Consider the following 18,255-nt stretch of genomic DNA (forward strand, 5'->3'; position numbering starts at 1 on the left):
ACATGATCATTGAAAACAGACAATAGAATGTTTATTACGGTGGCCCTGAAGTGCAAATGACAACGCCAAATAAGAAAACACAACGCAAAATCAAAAAACAACATTAACTTCTGACGGAAAAGGTGGGGCATATCTAGCAGAGGACGGACCCCCCTGATTGGACAGACGGACTGTCTGTCTTTTAACAGGAAGGAGCGGTAAAAAACACAAACAGCACCTGCTGTTAACCTGTTTGAATGGTTTTCGACGGGACAGACAGCAGCACCATCTCGATTTACTTTTCATTTTCGGGGGGGGGGGGGTCTGAATTTTATGTCACCAACAGTAATTCTGGATTGCCTCCACCAAACAAGTAAATAGGAAATAAGCAAACCAGCAGTAGCCTATGCGCACAAGCGTGAACCACTAGTGTTTCTACTTGCTGGGTATCTTTTACTGTGTGCGGTGGGTATTCAATAAACGGACTCTGGTCCGGAACCGGACTGCAATTCATTGGTGCGTGATTTTGTGCTATAGCCTATATTTTTTTCCTACTAGATCTGCTTTATATCTTCCGTGTCCAATCTAAAGCTCAAATCAGGAGCTGTAATCACCATGACAACTCACTCACTCAACATTGGCCGCAACGTCTGTAGGTAACGCAGGTTGTGTGCGTCATTCGCAACAATGCAGGCTAATCGATTTGCTAACGGTAGCTAGCCTACCTGTTTCTTCCTTAGCAAAAGCAGTATGCATTTGTGGAGCACAAAACCAATGTGTTTAATCTGCAATGAGATGGTTGCCCTTGTCAAAAGTGGTAGAGCTAACGTGAAATGTCACAATGACACAAAGCATAGACACGTGGAACAAAATTACCCCCAGAACTCTGGTCTATGAGAGAAAGATGGCCAGGGGCACGGGCACTGTGCCCTCCTAAACCTAAGTCAATTTTGAATGGGAGTCAATGGGAGAGGTAAGGGCCAGAAAAATAAACCATGGTCCGCTACAGACCCTGGACTGAATGGAAATTTGGTGTGTGGACCTTTTGAGTTTCTAATTGTGTACCCCTGTTTTAGGGGAAGCCGAGCTTCCCTTGCAGTCTTAAAGAAATCTCCTACTGTCATGGGTTTTATTAGGAAGGTGACTAAGGCATACACAGCTTGTGGCAAGTACAACAAACTACCTCTCAAAAGTAAGAACCTACAGGCCTTGTCCTCCATTGATCTTGTGGTGAGGGGCCATTCCCAGGCTGTTACTCAGCTGAAGGAGTTGGCAAGGATCATCAACATTTAGTGCCCTTAGAGGTGGCCAGGAAGAAGAAGTAAAACCAGAAGAAGTGCTAGATAATTTAATGAGTTTATGTCTTGGAATAAAAAATGAAATTGAATATTACAAATTAGTGTTGGTGTATTTTGATCTTCAGAATGTAATTTTACTCTGTGCATATAGGGATGGGCCGGGGATGTCAGGGGGTTGGTGGCAATGTAAGTATATGGATATTTGCCACGGGGCGAGGGCTTGAATTACCTCTCTCTTTTTTGACCATACATGTGTTTGCATCCCTGTGTTATGCCAGGTTGCTTTGCTTCTTGTCCTAAGAATTTCAGTGCCAAACTTTAACAATTATAGTTGTAGTAGCCTACTTGATGCAAGTTTAATCTAATCTAGATAGCAATCACATCAGCAACTGCTCAATTTAAGACAAGAAAGGAGTTTGGTAAATAGAACAGACTATACAAGGCAACCAATTGCATTCATTAAAACATTTTATTATACAATATGTCCAGTGAGAGGGTCATGTTTGTTCGTAGTGAGTGGACCAGACATTTCTGCAGAGCGTTGAGAGCTAGCTGGACGATAGGAACCCTTAATCTGCAGTTCATTGTTGCTAGCTCTAATCACTAACTACGCTAAAAAGATAAGACAAACTTTGTATCCCAACTAACACCAATAACTAGAACTAATTTGACAAAACGTGACTTCAAGTGCTTATACTCATCCTGATGTTGTGATTGGTTGACATCATTTCAACTATTTGTTATGTATGCATTGCATCAAAATCATTCTTAAAAATAGCGAAAGTATCTTCGAGGGATTCATGTTTTCAAAATAGGCATTCTCCTTCCTGTTAAAAGACAGACAGACAGTCCGTCTGTCCAAACAGGAAGGTCCATCTTCTGCTAGAAAGGCCCTACCTTTTCTGTCAGAAGTTAATGTCATTTTGTTTTCCTATTTGCCGTTGTCTTTTGCACTTCAGGGACACCGTAGTTTATCATGTCGGGCTAAGCATTTATAGACCAACTGCACTCAACGTGTGACATCCTTTAGAATAAATTACATTTTGCTGAATGATTGAAGGGCTAGACAACAATCGTTCTAATCACCGACTATCAACACGGAAATTAATGACAGATTGACTAAGGCCACTTCAGTTTACGACCTTGCCTTGGCTGAAGTGCAATCATTAGTGGACCATTGACCCCCCCTATCCGCGCTAAAAGTAGCCAGCTGCACTGTGATGCAAAGTACATCACACATGACGCACAACTCAACTGGAAGCTTAGGTAAACAAGAACAAATTATTTAGTGATCTTAAACATGTTATCTACCGGAAATACAGAATGCAGACAAAGGCCCTTTTTCACCAGAACGTGTCACATTTTAAGAATCTAAATTGAATGTTAAGGGGGGTCAGGTGGCTGAGCGGTTAGGGAATCGGGCTATTCATCAGAAGGTTCGATTCCTGGCCGCGCAAAAAATGACGTTGTGTCCTTGGGCAAGGCACTTTACCCTACTTGTCTCTGTCTGCTAAATGTAAATGTTTTTTAAATATATGTAGTGTAATTCTGATTAATTTGTTATAGATCAGCTGATTTGTCATGCTTCTAGTGGTTTTGTCTGCTTTTACAGGTCTGTCCTAACTTTCTGACTAATCTGTTCCTATTTTAATGTGTGTGTGTTTGTCCTCCACAGGGTATGTCTATGAGGGCAAACTACCCAGCAACATATGCTCAGGTAGACATGGGGGCTGGTCCCTACTTCCCCTTCAACGTGGCGGCACTGGCCTCGATGACGAACCAGCAACTAGAGGTTTTTAATGGGCACCTCATTCTGCACACGGACACTGATAGGGATCCTGCACATCAGCTTACTACCCCTGCCCGCTCTGCCATTGATGCCACTTCAGGGCACTGAAGTGGCATCAATGAAGATGCCACTTCAGTGCCACTTCGGCAAATGTGCCTTGGGGGCAACAGGCTGAATGTTACGTTTTAAGGATCGCCTATGTTTTTATTTGTTTTTAAACTGTTGATTCCTTTATCCCAACCTCACTTCTGTATTTTCTACCTTTCTCTTTCTGTCCTCCTATGTTTGTGTATGTCTAGGAGTTGATCAACCAGGGCCGTCAGAAGGTGGTGGAGGCCACTAACTCTCTAAAGTCTCTACCCAGAGAATCACTGGAGGACATTATCAGCAGTGTGGTGAGAGACAACCTCCCTCCCTGACTTCATTATTTTAAAGGTGACATGACATGCTGTTTTTGGATGCTTTTATATAGGCCTTAGTGGTCCCCTAATGCTGTATCTGAAGTCTCTTTCCCGAAATTCAGCCATGGTGCAGAATTATAGCCACTACAAGTAGTCCCACAATCAGCTTTCCTCAGAACGTGCTGTTTCTGTGTCTGTAGCTTTAAATGCTAATGAGGAGGAGAGGGGCGGCAATATGCGCTAATGTTTACAACGGATGTATCGCAATGGCTCGTAGCCCCCGTTGCTGTAAGATGCCTCGAATTTAGCCATTCTCATCTGATCACCCTGGTTTGCAGAGGTGCACACTCATAGTCATTTCAATGAGGGGAAAGGCGGATATCGCGCACGCCATAACACCAACAGCATAACGGTTATCCAAATAACAAAGAAGTGTACAACACTGGCGTTACAGCATTTGTATTCACAGACACACTTGATGCAATTTGCATTTATCTTTACTTTAGCAACAGTAACTCAGCTGTTGGCTGCAGAGCTAATGTTACAGCCACATTCTAAGGGTAGCAAGCTAGGTAACCATATACAGTAAAGCAACAAAATGATATAGCTTTAGTTAACTTACTTGTCCAAGGTTTGTAGCTTGACCAAGGAGATTTAGTAATGATCCAGAGGTGGAGGGCCAGTTTTGTGTTGGCTCAAGTTGAGGAAACAGTAGTGGCTGAAATGTTTGGCGCAGACATGCAAAACTTTGGGAAGTTGTGTCGGTGCATTTCCAGCGAAAATAAAATTGAGATATTGGTTGTGCATAGGCTCGGATGAAGGAATTAAATAAAGATTTGTGCTTGCATTTGTACATCCAAGCACTGAGCAACTGTTGTGCTTCGTTTGTTTGCTCGCCATGATGTCTCTCCAGGAAAAAACGATATCGCACTTGCCCTTGTACGGTGTAGCTCAGTTTCTCATGGGCGGGCCAGATGATCTGGGCGGGCAAAGCAGAGAGAGGGGAGGTAACCTTTCTCGTATCTACGTCACTTGGAGGAGATTTTCAAACAGAGCGTTTGAGCCTTCATTTGTCAAAGGCGGAGAAGAACACCCAGGGCTTTGTTTCAAAAATTCTAGCCACTGGGGGACCAAAGGCAGGCTAGGGGAACTCATATTAATGTTAAATAACCTCATAAAATGAAGTTTTCATGTCATGTCACCTTTAAATGGGCCCAAAAATGTGTTGCTTTTCCAGATAGTGGAGAAAAGGGAAATAATCCGACCAGCAGAAACCATTCTTTACTAATATGATCAGGGATGTGATTTTTCCGGATCACATGCCAGTATGATGCTGATGTTTATTCGTTAACCCTAACCCTTTGTTTATTTGTTTGAACTCCCCAGTGGAAGGAGAACCCAGCTCTTACAGAATCCCAGGTCCAGTCAATGGCAATGGGCCGGCAAACCAGTATGGAGCTTGAGCTGAACCGTCGCGAGGCTGTGTACCAGGACGTCCTCAACAAGCAGCAGACGGTAGGAACATGCAGGGCCCATCCCACACACAGACCATTTAAGCCTTGTTGACTTTGCAGATGCTTTAAGTTTGCTGCATGTGTCTTAAGATGATCACTGATGAGCAGGCTACAGTCTTACGTCTCTGTACCTCTCTCTATCCCATCCCAATCTACTTTAACAGTTGATGATGTACGTGCAGAAAGTGATCACCAACAGGAAGGTGCGAGAGCAGCAGCTGGCTATGGCCAACCAGGCCACCTACCTGAACCAGCTTGCAATGCAGAACAGCATGTTGGGAGCCTCGGGCCTCAGCCAGATGGACCTTCTTGGCCTGTACCAGCAGCTGCATGGCATGGGCCAGCTTGGCAAAAACCCTGGGCCGTCTAAGGGCCTGTAGAAAGGCCCCATGACCCCTTCAAATTCCTCACTTCACAAATGGTGCACAGCCTATTGTTGTGACTGACAACAGTTAACATTACAGTACATTAAGTTATCTGGTCAAAATATTGCATTACTAATATGGAAAACCTGATTTTACAAGACAGGGAGAAGTGCACTATAAACATGCAGTTTAAGGTCATGTGGTTATTGTCTATATGGGGCCTTCAGGTGAAGAGACTGACATACCATCTAATCAACTTAGAACCCCTTAAGTTCATTTTAATGCAGAGAGAGGAGGAGAAAGAACGTTAGTGTATAGTGGCTGAAAGGGGTCTGTTGGCTCTCAAATTCTGTATATACCGCCTTAATGTTATTCAAATTCAATCTGCATTTTTCATGTATTTAAAGAAGATTAAGGAAAAAATGTTGTATGCACCCCAAATGCTTTGAAGCATTGCATAATTATTTCCCTTAAAGCAGGGCTTGTTATTAATTACAATTCAGTTTTTTTTTTATATATATATATACAGTTAAAAACAATGTCTAACTGAAGTTGATTGAAATGGGACCATAGTGTGGGTTGGTGTCATTGACAATGAGGAGGAAGATTTAAAATGTCATTGCTAAACAATTCCTCCAACAATATCTATTGGCTACCTGTTAGCTGTTGGTGATGTGATGTCCTACTCTTTCTAGGAGATAAATTATACAGATGAGAGATGAGATGGGGGGGGGGGATCTTTTTTTAAGTAGGTTATGGCTTTATCTTCATATCCTGAACAAAGTCTTTGTCGTAAATTGAATTTGAGATATGTTGATAACCTCTTTCTAGTCTGCTTTTAAGTGTTAAAATATTTTGTTGTTGCTATATCATGGTTCTGGAATGTTAGTCCTTCATAAAAAATAAAAAATGCCAGACTTTTTGGGGGGTTTGTAAATCCTGTTCCATGTCATGTGTTTCCTAGCATAGCATTGTGGGTCCATGTTTTCTGTTCCGCCTGCATTGTTTGCAGGCCTGCTGGCCTGTACCCAGGTAACATACCGGGTCCCAAAGAGCAGGATAGCTTAGCTAGCTGTGAAGCTAACCATAGCCAACCCGTCCCTCTGTAAGAATGTTTTCATGTTAGAAATACACCAATTTTTTTGCCATTTATTTGACCCACCATCATCTTGTACTATTTAATATAACAATTTAATAAATAGACCAAAAAGGTGACCACCCTTTTGAGCTTCTATGTATTTCTCTTGTCTTAATTATTTGTTGTCTAGCATTCACAACTATTCATAGTAATAGGCAGTGCCTTCCCCCTGTACTGAATGCATCTACCAGAAAAGGGCTTACTTGGGCCTAGAATATGCTCAAGAATCATTGTGCCAGTTAAACTGTTGAATTTATTCTATATTAAGTATATGCAACAAAAAAAAAAAATTCTCTTTCTCTATATTTTACCTCTAACAATTAAATGAACTTGTAAAATCAAATTGTAAATATTTTGATGACTACATTATCAAAGTGACATTATTTGAGCAAAATGATGTACACTGCCCTAATTTTACCCTACCATACCAATATTTTAAAATAAATTGTATTGATCTGTTATTTGAAGTTAAAGCTGCAATAAGCTTCAGCTGCAACAACTTCAGTGGTCTGCCTGTCTGGTGTAAATGTAAATTCATACATTTTTGTAAATCAAGAGGACGACATTGAAGCCACCTCCTTTAAATCTTTCTCCACCCAATATTGCCTTAATTTCTCATTCTGCCAGGGGTTTCCCCTGCAGGGTTTCCAGTCTCTTCCCACCCCCACATTCCTCTCCCCCTGGAGATCGCCGTTTTTCTTTATTTTTTCTCTTTCTATTACTTTTTCCCTTCTCACAAACTATCTTCTCAATCTCCTCCACCCTTTGGGTCAGCCAGAGGGGCAGAAACATGACAACTATTGTAGATGTTGAAATGTTGATCTCAACCTTGCTTAGCTTTATATTAGTCATCCAGGTTCACAGTTCTGCATCCCTATGGGAATGTCTGGTTTGAGAGCTGCTAACTTGAGGACTTGCTGGCTGGTTGATTGAATGGATAGCAGACTGGCTTTTGGGCTGCCTAATTGGATGGTTGGCCATCAGGTTGAATGGATTACTGGCTGGCTGGCTGGCTGACTGTTTTGCGACTGTTTTGGGTGCAGGCAGATGTTTTTGTCAGTTATGGCTGTTTTCAGTTTCACAATAGACAATACTATATCAATAGCACCGATGAGACCACAGCCTGGGTCAACCAATCATTTCCCTAAAGCCATGCTGATGTGTAAAGCCAATTAAGAGAGCAGATCCAGTTTCAGATTAAATTGGATTTTCCACAATGCACTTGGCCCATATGGAGTCACAGTAGGGCTGTAAGGGGCAGGTCCAGCTTGGCCAGAGAAAGGTTAGGGGGGGATAATACCCATGAGACTGTATGGTGGTTCCCTCGCTGCTGGGAATCTGTCTGTGTATAATCTTATTTCAACACATTCCTCAGTCTTCCCTTCCCTGGGACATGAGAACACATTTCTCATCTCAATCTGTTCCATTGTGGGCTGTAACCCTAACTGTAATTTAAATTAAATGCAGTCACAAAATCGAAATACATGATCTGTGCCAAAGCATCTTTAAAATCATAACCAAATAAATCAGTGCCCACATACTGCACGGGGGGGAGAGAATAAGCTGTATGAGAGGGTTGTGGTAGAGGTGCTTTTTTTAGGATTCGCTTTTTTAGGATTTCCTTTTTGGCCACGAGAAGTCTTTCTCCAGCTAACTTCCACTCCTGGGATAAAGCATGTACTCCAGGTTAAATACAATTCAACGAAAAGCAGGAGCTGCTCAAGGTTTACTGTTTTGGTAGGGAGACATAAATGCTTTTTCTTACAAATTTACAATAACAAAAAAAGTGTAACTTTGTTGGTTAGCTATGCTCTCACTTGCTTTAACTCTGAGCTGGACTTTCTTTCCAGAAAACGTCAGATAGTGTAAAAACGTCAAAAAACGTTAAAACGTCAGATAGTGTTTATATATGATTTTAATTGTTACAGAAGATTCTCCAAGATCCAGGCAATAATGTTCTCTCATGTCGAACACTCAAGAGAAGGACCGTTTTATTGTTAAACTAAATATAAACCAATTTCTGGCTATATTTTACAGCATAAATTTTCAGTAGAATTGAAATCTTCAATAACTCATTTATTGCTAAATATAATCTTTGCAATAAATAAATATATATTTCTAATGAATATGTATAGAAAATACATTGTACATTTCATAAATAGGATTGTCCATATATGTACACCACAGCAGCTTACATATTTAATAATGTTACTACAATTCTGAACATTACAAGTCGCTCTTCTTTCTACCAAACAGCCAAACACACTGGGTAAACACTTTCATAACCACTACTACTGTCAGAGAAGTGCCCACGCGCATACTCACATGCATCTCTTAGTCTCCAGATGCATTCAGGGGTTTTTTGGTCTGATGGATATCAGACCCCCTGTAGATCAGATACGGGCGTATTGGGTGTCTCTTCAACGAAACTGTTAAGGCTCTTTAACCAATTTGATCCACTAGTGTCGATGAACATATCTTTTTATTTCACATCAATTAAAGATTTAGGAAGGAACCTGGTGAACTAAAGGTTTCCTGCTCAACCAGTTGTCCTCAGTTTTACCTCACATATAAGGCACATTATTTTCCATCTTGGGTCTCTGACATGGAGGATCTCACTTTCATTGGCTGTCAAATTGTTAACCTTTTGCACATAGCTTATGAGTTCACTCTACTTTACTTCAATCCCATAGTGTCCTTAGGCCCATGCTCATAAAACATCACTCACTAAAGATGGATTGAGTTACAACATTTTTTGGAAGCAGTTTTAGCATGTAATTAGACACCAACCCTTTGTTGTAACTGCATATTTAAACAGTTTGAAGTTCTAAAACCAGCGTTTATTTAATACATCAACACCTACAGACAGAGAGCAGGACAAAAATATTTTACAACAAGAATCCTTTGTCTGTTGTTGTGAACTGAATCCGTTTTTTGGGGTTATCTGGTAGGTATTTTAGGCTAAACTTGTATTTGTGTCTCTAAATTAGTGTGATCCATAAGCAAAGGTTCCACATGTTTTAACTGCTACCCTGACAGTTTAACAAGCATGACTCATCATTACAGTGAGTTCAATATGTATTTGATCCCTTGCTGATTTTGCCGGTTTGCCCACTAATAAAGACATGATCAGTCTATAAATTTATGATAATATGTATTCAAACATGGAGAGACAAAATATCAAAAAGAAATTCCAGAAAATAACTTTAAAGAATATATTTTAATTAATTTGTATATCATTGAGGGAAATAAGTATTTGATCCCTCTGGCCAAACACACTCAATACTTAGTGGCAAAGCCTTTGTTTGCAAGCACAGCAGTGAGACGTTTTTTGTAGTTAACCACAAGTTTAGCACACACACCAGGTGGAATTTTGGCCCACTCTTCTTTGCAGATCCTCTCTAAATCATGAAGGTTGGTGGGCTGTCGCCTGGCCACTCTGACCTTCAGCTCCCTCCATAGATTTTCGATCGGATTGAGGTCCGGTGACTGGCTGGGCCATTCCATGACCTTGATGTGATGTTTCTTGAGCCAATCCTTTGTTGCCTTTGCTGTGTGCTTCGGGTCATTATCATGTTGGAAGACCCAACCACGGCCAATTTTCAGCTTCCTGGCAGAGGGGAGGAGGTTGTCCTTCAGGATTGTACGGTACATGGCTCCATCCATCTTCCCAGTGATGCGGTGAAGTGGCCCTGTACCCTTGGCGGAGAAACACCCCCAAAACATTATGCTTCCACCTCCATGCTTGACGGTGGGCACAGTGTTCTTGGGGTCATAAGCAGCATTTTTTTTCCTCCACACATGACGGGTAGAATTGAGGCCAAAAAGCTCAATTTTGGTCTCGTCCGACCACATAACTTTCTCCCAATAACTTGGTTCATCTTTCAGGTGATCATTGGCGTACTTAAGGCGCGCGTCCACATGTGCCTTTTTGAGAAGGGGTACCTTTCGGGCACTGCGGGATGTTAACCCATTGCTGCGCAAAGTGTTGCCTATTGTTTCCTTGCAAACTGTGGTCCCAGCTGCCTTCAGGTCATTTGCCAACTCCTGCCGAGTGGTTGCAGGATGATTTTTGACCGTTCTCAGAATCATTGCTACCCCACGAGGTGGAATCTTCTTAGGAGCACCGGACCGAGGTCTGTTGATGATCATGTTATGCTTTTTAAATTTTCTTACAATTGCACCAATGGTTGTTACCTTCAAATCCAACACCTTGCTAATCTTTTTGTACCCCATTCCAGCTTTGTGGAGATCAACAATCCTGACTCTGAGGTCCTGAGACAGCTCTTTGGTCTTCCCCATGGTGAACAGTTTGGAATCTGTCTGATTGTCTGATTCTGTGAACAGGTGTTTTTCACACGAGTGAGTAGTGAGAACAGGTGGCTTCAGTTCAGGTAACAAGTCGATTGGGAGTGTCTACCTGGTCTGTAAAAGCCAGAACTCCTAATGAATACTAAGGGATCAAATACTTATTTCCCTCAATGAAATACAAATCAATTAATATATATTCCTTAGGTTCATTTTCTGGATATTTTTTTTGATATTCTGTCTCTCCATGTTTGAATACATATTATCATAAATTTATAGACTGATCATGTCTTTATTAGTGGGCAAACCGGCAAAATCAGCAAGGGATCAAATACATATTGGACTCACTGTATGTTGGTTCTGGCGCTCTCTGTTTTCTGTCTATAACAGTGCATTGAATGTATGGATATAAATAAATATAAATACATTGACATGGTTTTGTACTAGGCTGTGTTCAGTTAGAGTTGTAGGGAATACTGTGGTGTGTGGATGATCAGATATTTACATTTAATAGACGCTCTCATCTAGAGCGACTTACAGTAAGTACCCCCGAGGCAAGTAGGGTGAAGTGCCTTGCCCAAGGACACAATGTCATTTTGCACAGCCAGGAATCAAACCAACAACCTTCTGATTAATAGCCCAACTCCCTAACCACTCAGCCATCTGATATTAAAGTGGATCTTAAATTTTAAGCCCTGGTTACTCTCGGGCAACAGCCACATGGAACAGAGGCCAGCACCTCTCGCTGGACATCCTTTCCTGCATATCCTCCGGCTTTGTTTCCTCCTACTGTCCTCTCTCCCTCACCCCATCTCTAGTTGTAGCTTTGAGGAAGTAAATCCTATTCCACCTGCAATCAGAAACTGTTCTGCAAGACTGGGTGGTTACATCATGGAAGACACGCAATATCTGGTGTTTATTTGTAGTGACTTGGAAAGGGAGCTGGGGGGGTCACTATTTATACAGAAGGACCAAACAAAACACCTTGGGGGTGAGGAGAGGTAGAGGGGGTAGATCAGACAATTTTTCCACTCTCATTTTCCTTATCATCCTCTTCTTCTTATCCCAGTTTTACCAATGAAGTTTCTGGTCATCTGTACTGAAACAGGTCTCTGTAGGCCTGTTGGATCTTATCGATCTCCACAGGCCGTGGAAGGAAGTGTGTGAGTTTCTGGTGTTTCTTAGTCCTATTCCCCTCACGTGGCGAACCGTCCTTGTTGAGTGCTACATAATAGAAACGTTCCGTGTCCATGTGCTTGTAGAGCGTAGAGGCATAGGTGTTGTACCAATTCTCCTCAAACTGTTCTCTGAACACACACTCGGCCGTAAGTTTCTCCTGAGGTAGAGATTGAGGAAAGGAGAGTGCGATAAGGAGAGAGACATGTATGAATGTAGAAGAGACAATGAAGGAAAAAGGATAGAGACAAAGAAGGAAAAATTAATGAATAGTTTAGTTTAAATGTTTCTCATGTAGCAGTGACAAATAAAAAATGTTTAGAGAGCTTTTTAAAGTGGAAATGAAAGGTAATCAGATGCTTAACTTGAGTGTTTGTGTGGGAGACCTGCTTGATTATATAATCATCACAAACACAGGACACTTGAAGGAGCTTCAAGGCTTCTTATACTAGGGATTTTAGATAGTTACTGAATAAATGCCCTGTAGGGATGACTATAAGAAGAGCTCATACCTGCCCCATAGATTAATGGAGAAAAAGAGAAGAGTGGAGGAGAAGAGAGAGGGTGGGGGGAGAAAAGAGATTAAGAAAGGTGGTGAGTGGGGAAGAGGCTGTAGGAGAAAGATACAGGGAGAGAAGGCAAGGGAAAAAGGGGAAGATAAGTAGGGTAGAGGAGGGAAAAGAGATGGGCAGAGGGTGAGAAAGGGTAGAGGAGAGGAGTAGACGTTGAGAGAAGGAGTGGCAGAAAGAGAGGGGGGATTGAAAAGGGCAGGAGAGGGTGATATTACACTGTAGAGTTAAGCCTGGTTTATGCTTTAATGCCAAAGATGTATTATTTTTTAGGGTGACTTTTTAACCTTCTGTCAAGGGTCTACAGATGACAAATAAAATAAAATTGGTCATTTATTTAACAATGTTAAACTCTCTCCAATCTGCAGATTGATAATACAACCAGAACTCAACTAAACATAGTCTTTCCGTTAGTGAAGAGGCAAACTAAAACACTTTATTCAACGATAGTATTGCAGTCTGTCAATGAAGGCTCATATTTAATTCAATTGTAGGCTTAGTGCTTGGTCTGGATTTGAGCATTAGTGAAACTGAAGGTGTCACAATAAACACACAACACACATGATGGTTGTTATGTCTGACCATGAGTCTGACCAATCATGTGATCATTGTCATCAGACTCTGTGCAGTCGTTCTCAAAAAAATGCGCTCGGCTGTCCAGCCGGCAGTTCTTGAATCGCTCTCATGGTACTTTGATGGCATACGTCACATTGACCTAGCCTCGGCGCGGTCTCAAGTTGGTCAAAAGGGCCGTTTATCAATCCACTTTTTTTCCATTCTTGTACTCTTGCGAACTCGTTTGATGTAATCTTTCATTGCCCAAGTATGTGTTCCAAGGAACACAAGTCACCAAGAACGCCCGAAATACCCTTAAGTGTTTTTGATCCGCCCCTTTTATGGAGGATGCATTGGTTGGTGACTTGGCCAGCGAGAACGCATCTGATTTCCCAGAAGTCATTGCAAGAACACACGCATCTAAAATCGTTCTCCGTCCTCGCGGTCTTACAACTAGAATCCTAGAACTGTTTGGATTGTTTTATTTTACCTTTTTCTGTGTCTTTAAATCAAAACACTTAAAAGTGACCTAATGCTGGCTATTCAGAATCAGAATGAAGAAATAAGCCCCAAGAGGCTGTGATTTACGCTGATTTTAGAACAGGTAAGGGGAGTTGTTAGGCACGACGCGAAGCGGAGTGCCGAAAAGCCCCTTACCTGTTCTAAAATCAGCGTAAACCACGGACTCGCGGGTCTTATTGCTTTTCTAAAACTGTTACTAAAATATTTGATATGGTTTCATCAATAAAAACAATTAGAAACAAAATAGTTTAATAATAAACCGTCATTCTTCCGCTACTACAAAGTAAAGTTCCTACATAAATCGTTGCTACGCAACAGCCAGATGGACATCTTTGCCGTCTTTTTCAATTTGAAATATTTGATGCGCAGTAATATGGAATGTTAAAGAATGTTATGAGGACAACCTATGAGGTTATGCTGGATTTTACAACGGCATGGAACGCAATATACACTGTAAAAAAAAAATCACGTAAAAAAACTGCAAAAGCACTGGCAGCAAAGTTTCCAGACCGATTCTGTAAAATTACAGTCAATAACCATACCACAAAATTACATGTAATAAGCTGTAAAAATACAGAGCACGGTCAAAATTAATCAAATTACAGTTTATTATTGTTCTTAAATGTTGATTAAACCGCAAAAAACTGAAATACTACGTTAAAATACATTTAAAACTAACTAACTTTAAGGTTAATCTCCGTAATTTTAGGGCATTTGTTTGTTACTACATGGAACATTCCAGTCTATTTACAGTAATTTCTTATTATTGTTTTTTTAAGTATAATGGCTAAGAATTGTTTTTATAAAAACGACAAATGTTTGTATATTTACGGTACTACTCAGTCAATTTAAAGAATTAGTAGATACAAAAATTTTCATTGGACAGTGGAAAAACAAGCATAGTACATAAAGATAGCTAAATTTACGGCCAAGCAATGTAAATGTAGGCTATCTAGTAGTTAATTTATGAAAATGTCCCATTGTACCTACAGTGATTTCCTGTAGAATTGTGGTTGTTCCAAGTAAAAAATAAACTACAACAATGTATAAATACTAAATATGTACTTTTAATGAAAAAGGAATGTCTGCACATTTACAGTATTAATCAGTCAATTTAACCCTTGTGTTATCTTCGGGTCATTCGAACCATCGTTGTGTTGCAACAACTTCACACAATACAAAAACTAATAAAAAGCATTTTCTTTTAACCTTCGCAATGTCATGTGACCCACAGGTCACGACAGCTAGTCAGACTCGTTAGATCAGAGAGGTATATTAACATTGCATCGCTGGAGTATGGTCCAGCATTGAGCAAGATCACTGTAAACCGGGCTGCAACGTTATATAGGGCAACTTGTGCATGGTCAGTTAGTGTCCACTACAAGTTATGTTTTTCTCAAGATCTTGAAGCACCATCACACCCTCGAGGACTATCCTGACGTCAGAGGACTGCTGGCAGTGTCTTTCACGACATAGATCCCCACTGTTGTTCTCTCTATGGCACTGAGGAAATCGGTCTCAGCCATTTCCTGGTCAAAAGAAAAGATTCTAGATTCAGAATATTGTCACTTAGCTTGTAAACAATCCAACAGGGTAATCAATTCTACCTTCAGCAAGGACAAACCATATTTGAAAATAGTAATAAAAAAAACGTAAATAGATCCGACGCCCTACTGTTAATGACCTCCGTCACAGGCAAAGCCGCTGCAGGACGGAAGGTAATGTTTTCTCTATAATTTTTTCAATTAATTTTATATGACCAAGAGGGACAGTGTACATTCATGAACATTAAAATGTAAATGCACCCAATTATAGACAAAAAGCTAGTTTACATTGGCAGTCTTCCTTCTGTGTATTTGAATGTCGGTCTGTATGTGTGAACAGGATTAAGCGAAAACTACCATCCCGATTTGTATGAAACTTGGTGAAGGGGTGTAGCATAGGCCAACATAATTCTGACCATGATTCGTCATTAGGCTCCTTAACGATCACTGCAAAAGAGCTGCAGTTCCTGTGCAGACAGGAGAACCTAGCAGAACAACCATCTCTCCAGCTCTCCATTGTAGCCAAATCCCACCTGAGAGGTCACGACAGCTAGTCAGACTCGTTAGATCAGAGAGGTATATTAACATCGCATCGTTTGAGTATCGTAAAAGTCGAGACTTCAGGACCCCGAGTTCTGGACTGGATGGAGTGCTACAGAGATGGCGTTCTGTCAGTCTCCCATGTATGCACAGGAACACTGAAGCTATGTAAGAGTGTGTCTTTTTAGTACAGGTTTACTGTGCAACACTAGTTCACTCCCATGTTAAAACTTTGCCAAAACTCATGATTACCAAGATCAGATTGTTTTTCATCACCGTAAGTTTTGTTTTGAAATACATGCAAGTGAATGTCTGTGACTGAAAGACCATCCATCAACTGTCTTGACGTAAACAGTCCAATAATGGCAATTGCAATTTCATGTAATACTCACCACAAAAACTTGGGCCCACAGTTACAGAGCTGACTCCAGGTGACAATGTAGAGTGTGAGAGAATGTAAATCTGCAGCAACAGAAAAACACACGAGAGCTTCACTTAACCAAACTTAAGTTAGCCTACACATGGATGTAGAATTCCCCTAACTCAACAATACTCAACAAAACACTCCTATTTAACAGTTCTCTGCATTTTGCCAGCTCCACAATCAATTATCTAACGAGTTAACATGCTTTTATCAATTATGTACAACAATAACATTGAACAAGTGCCTTAGTTTTTGGTAAAAAAATGTCCTACTGACCTAGCTAGCTATCAGCTAACGTTATACTGAGGTAAGAGGGGAAAAAAATAGAATCTTGATTCTGTTGAAACAAAACGTTATAGTAGAGATGGCCTATAAAGCAACACATTAGAGTCATGCAGGTCATAACATTAACCGAATTTTAGGATGGCAAATGGCAGATTTAATTAACTGACATTAAATAGCTAGCTAGCTGAGCTCTAACTCCTGAGCTAGCTATAGTCACTCTAAATAATGCTAACGTCAGCTAGCGATTTGCCTTCAGTTTGGTCTAAGTCAATTCCGTTTAGACAAAAAAAGGTTGTAAAGAACATATCACGCACTATATCAGCTTAGCATTCACGTTACCTCTGAATCTCTTTGTCTCTTCTTTAGTCAGTATAATTCCTGAATACTTTAACTTCTGCAGCAGCTCCTCAGTTGAAAACGCCATTCTTGTCCGGTTTTCGCGCCAGGTAAGGTAGTGACAGTTGGGAGAAGCTACAACCACTGCGCATGTGTAAACTCCCACTTGTGTTACAAATCCTACCGGCCTTTTTTTTTTAACCTATGAGGCAGGCTTGGTGACAATGCATGCATTGAAGTCATTAAAGGAGCACTGGACCAAAAACTTACTGTAAGTCGCTCTGGATAAGAGCGTCTGCTAAATGACTAAATGTAAATGTAAATAGATATTTCTGTCCTGCCAGGGGAAGCATGGGTGCATGGGTGGATTTACAATAAATTACTTTTGTATCTATACATACAAACACTATACATACAAACACTAATTAGCTACTTAAAACAACAATTGTACATAAAACAACAATTTTTAAGAAAACTCAATGACCACTGATTTCTGTAATTTCACATGCATTTCCTCATTATTATTAACCTGACAAAATCTGTAAAATATGACCTCCCATGTTATGTAAAATTACAGTTGAATCTGTACAATTACAATGAATTGTTATTAAATAAACATAATATCTATGTAATCTTAAATAAAGGTAAAACACCTGTAATTTTAAGGGTGTAACATTTATTTTACTGCAAATATTGGTAAATCCGCACGCATATCATTGTTTTGTGGAAAAAGAGGAAATATCTGTAAAAAATACAGTGCATTTCATGGTAAAAAAAACGGTTATTTTTTACAGTGTAGCCAATCACAATTAAGGATGGGAACAACCAGTTTTAGAAAGGGATTTATTCGCCATGAAAGTTTGCACAGTCAAGGAATTTGCTTTGGCAGGAAGGTGCATACAATAAACATATAGGAATCTTAAATTTAAATATGTGGTCTATCTATACTAAGGATACATAAACTAGCAATACTAAGTGGAATACATTAAAATAAAATATACAATAAAATAAAATAAAAAATAAAAAGTTGCCATAAAATATAAGTTGCCAATTTACAATATAAAATACAAATATTGGATCAGAATTCCTGTGAACCTGTTCTTTACTTGGCTAACCTACTACATTGGCCTACATTGTTATATGTAGTCTTATTTACAACACTGGGAATCCGGATTTGGTCATCTTGAAAAGTTTGTATCTGGATCAGGGTGATCCAATCCAAGGTTGCTTTGAAAAACCAGTACAAAAGTAAAATGGATTACCTGATCCTGGATAGCAAAACATGGGATTTTAAAATCCAAATAATTCTGATACAGATTAAACTTTTTGAACAACTGGCCCTGGAATGTAATAAGCATTCGGTCTTTGAAAATATATTACCGTGATTTGGGCCTATTCAAAAGTAAACATCATAACCCTACTTATTTTGATGAGGTGATAGCTTTTGTGCATCAGGAACTACAATGCAATGGAAAGATGCAAGGATATCGCTGGTTAAATATACGGGCAATT

The 18,255-nt window shown here is 40.2% G+C and overlaps 1 protein-coding gene and 1 long non-coding RNA gene across 4 annotated transcripts in view; one reads left to right on the plus strand and one right to left on the minus strand.

Annotated features, from left to right (window-relative positions):
• LOC146302885 (transcriptional regulator ATRX-like) overlaps positions 1-6,584 on the plus strand; it is a 97,514-nt gene extending 90,930 nt beyond the window's left edge. For all 3 annotated transcript variants that reach the window (XM_084697389.1, XM_084697390.1, XM_084697391.1), the window contains exons 30-33: positions 2,953-3,069; positions 3,366-3,461; positions 4,854-4,982; positions 5,146-6,584. In XM_084697389.1, coding sequence (XP_084553515.1) covers positions 2,953-3,069; positions 3,366-3,461; positions 4,854-4,982; positions 5,146-5,361 — 558 coding nt within the window. In that variant the 3' untranslated portion in view covers positions 5,362-6,584. The remainder of the gene's footprint in view (positions 1-2,952; positions 3,070-3,365; positions 3,462-4,853; positions 4,983-5,145) is intronic.
• An 8,256-nt stretch (positions 6,585-14,840) lies between these two features.
• Positions 14,841-17,728, minus strand: LOC146302886 (uncharacterized). The gene is made up of 3 exons (XR_014758169.1): positions 16,747-17,728; positions 16,091-16,160; positions 14,841-15,143 (listed from the first exon to the last, which is right to left on the minus strand). It is a non-coding gene; the product is annotated as an uncharacterized LOC146302886 (long non-coding RNA).
• Between the last annotated feature and the right edge of the window lie 527 nt (positions 17,729-18,255).

This window comes from Hypomesus nipponensis, chromosome 1 (assembly GCF_054491055.1).
Source record: "Hypomesus nipponensis isolate SF chromosome 1, ASM5449105v1, whole genome shotgun sequence".
NCBI lineage: Eukaryota > Metazoa > Chordata > Actinopteri > Osmeriformes > Osmeridae > Hypomesus > Hypomesus nipponensis.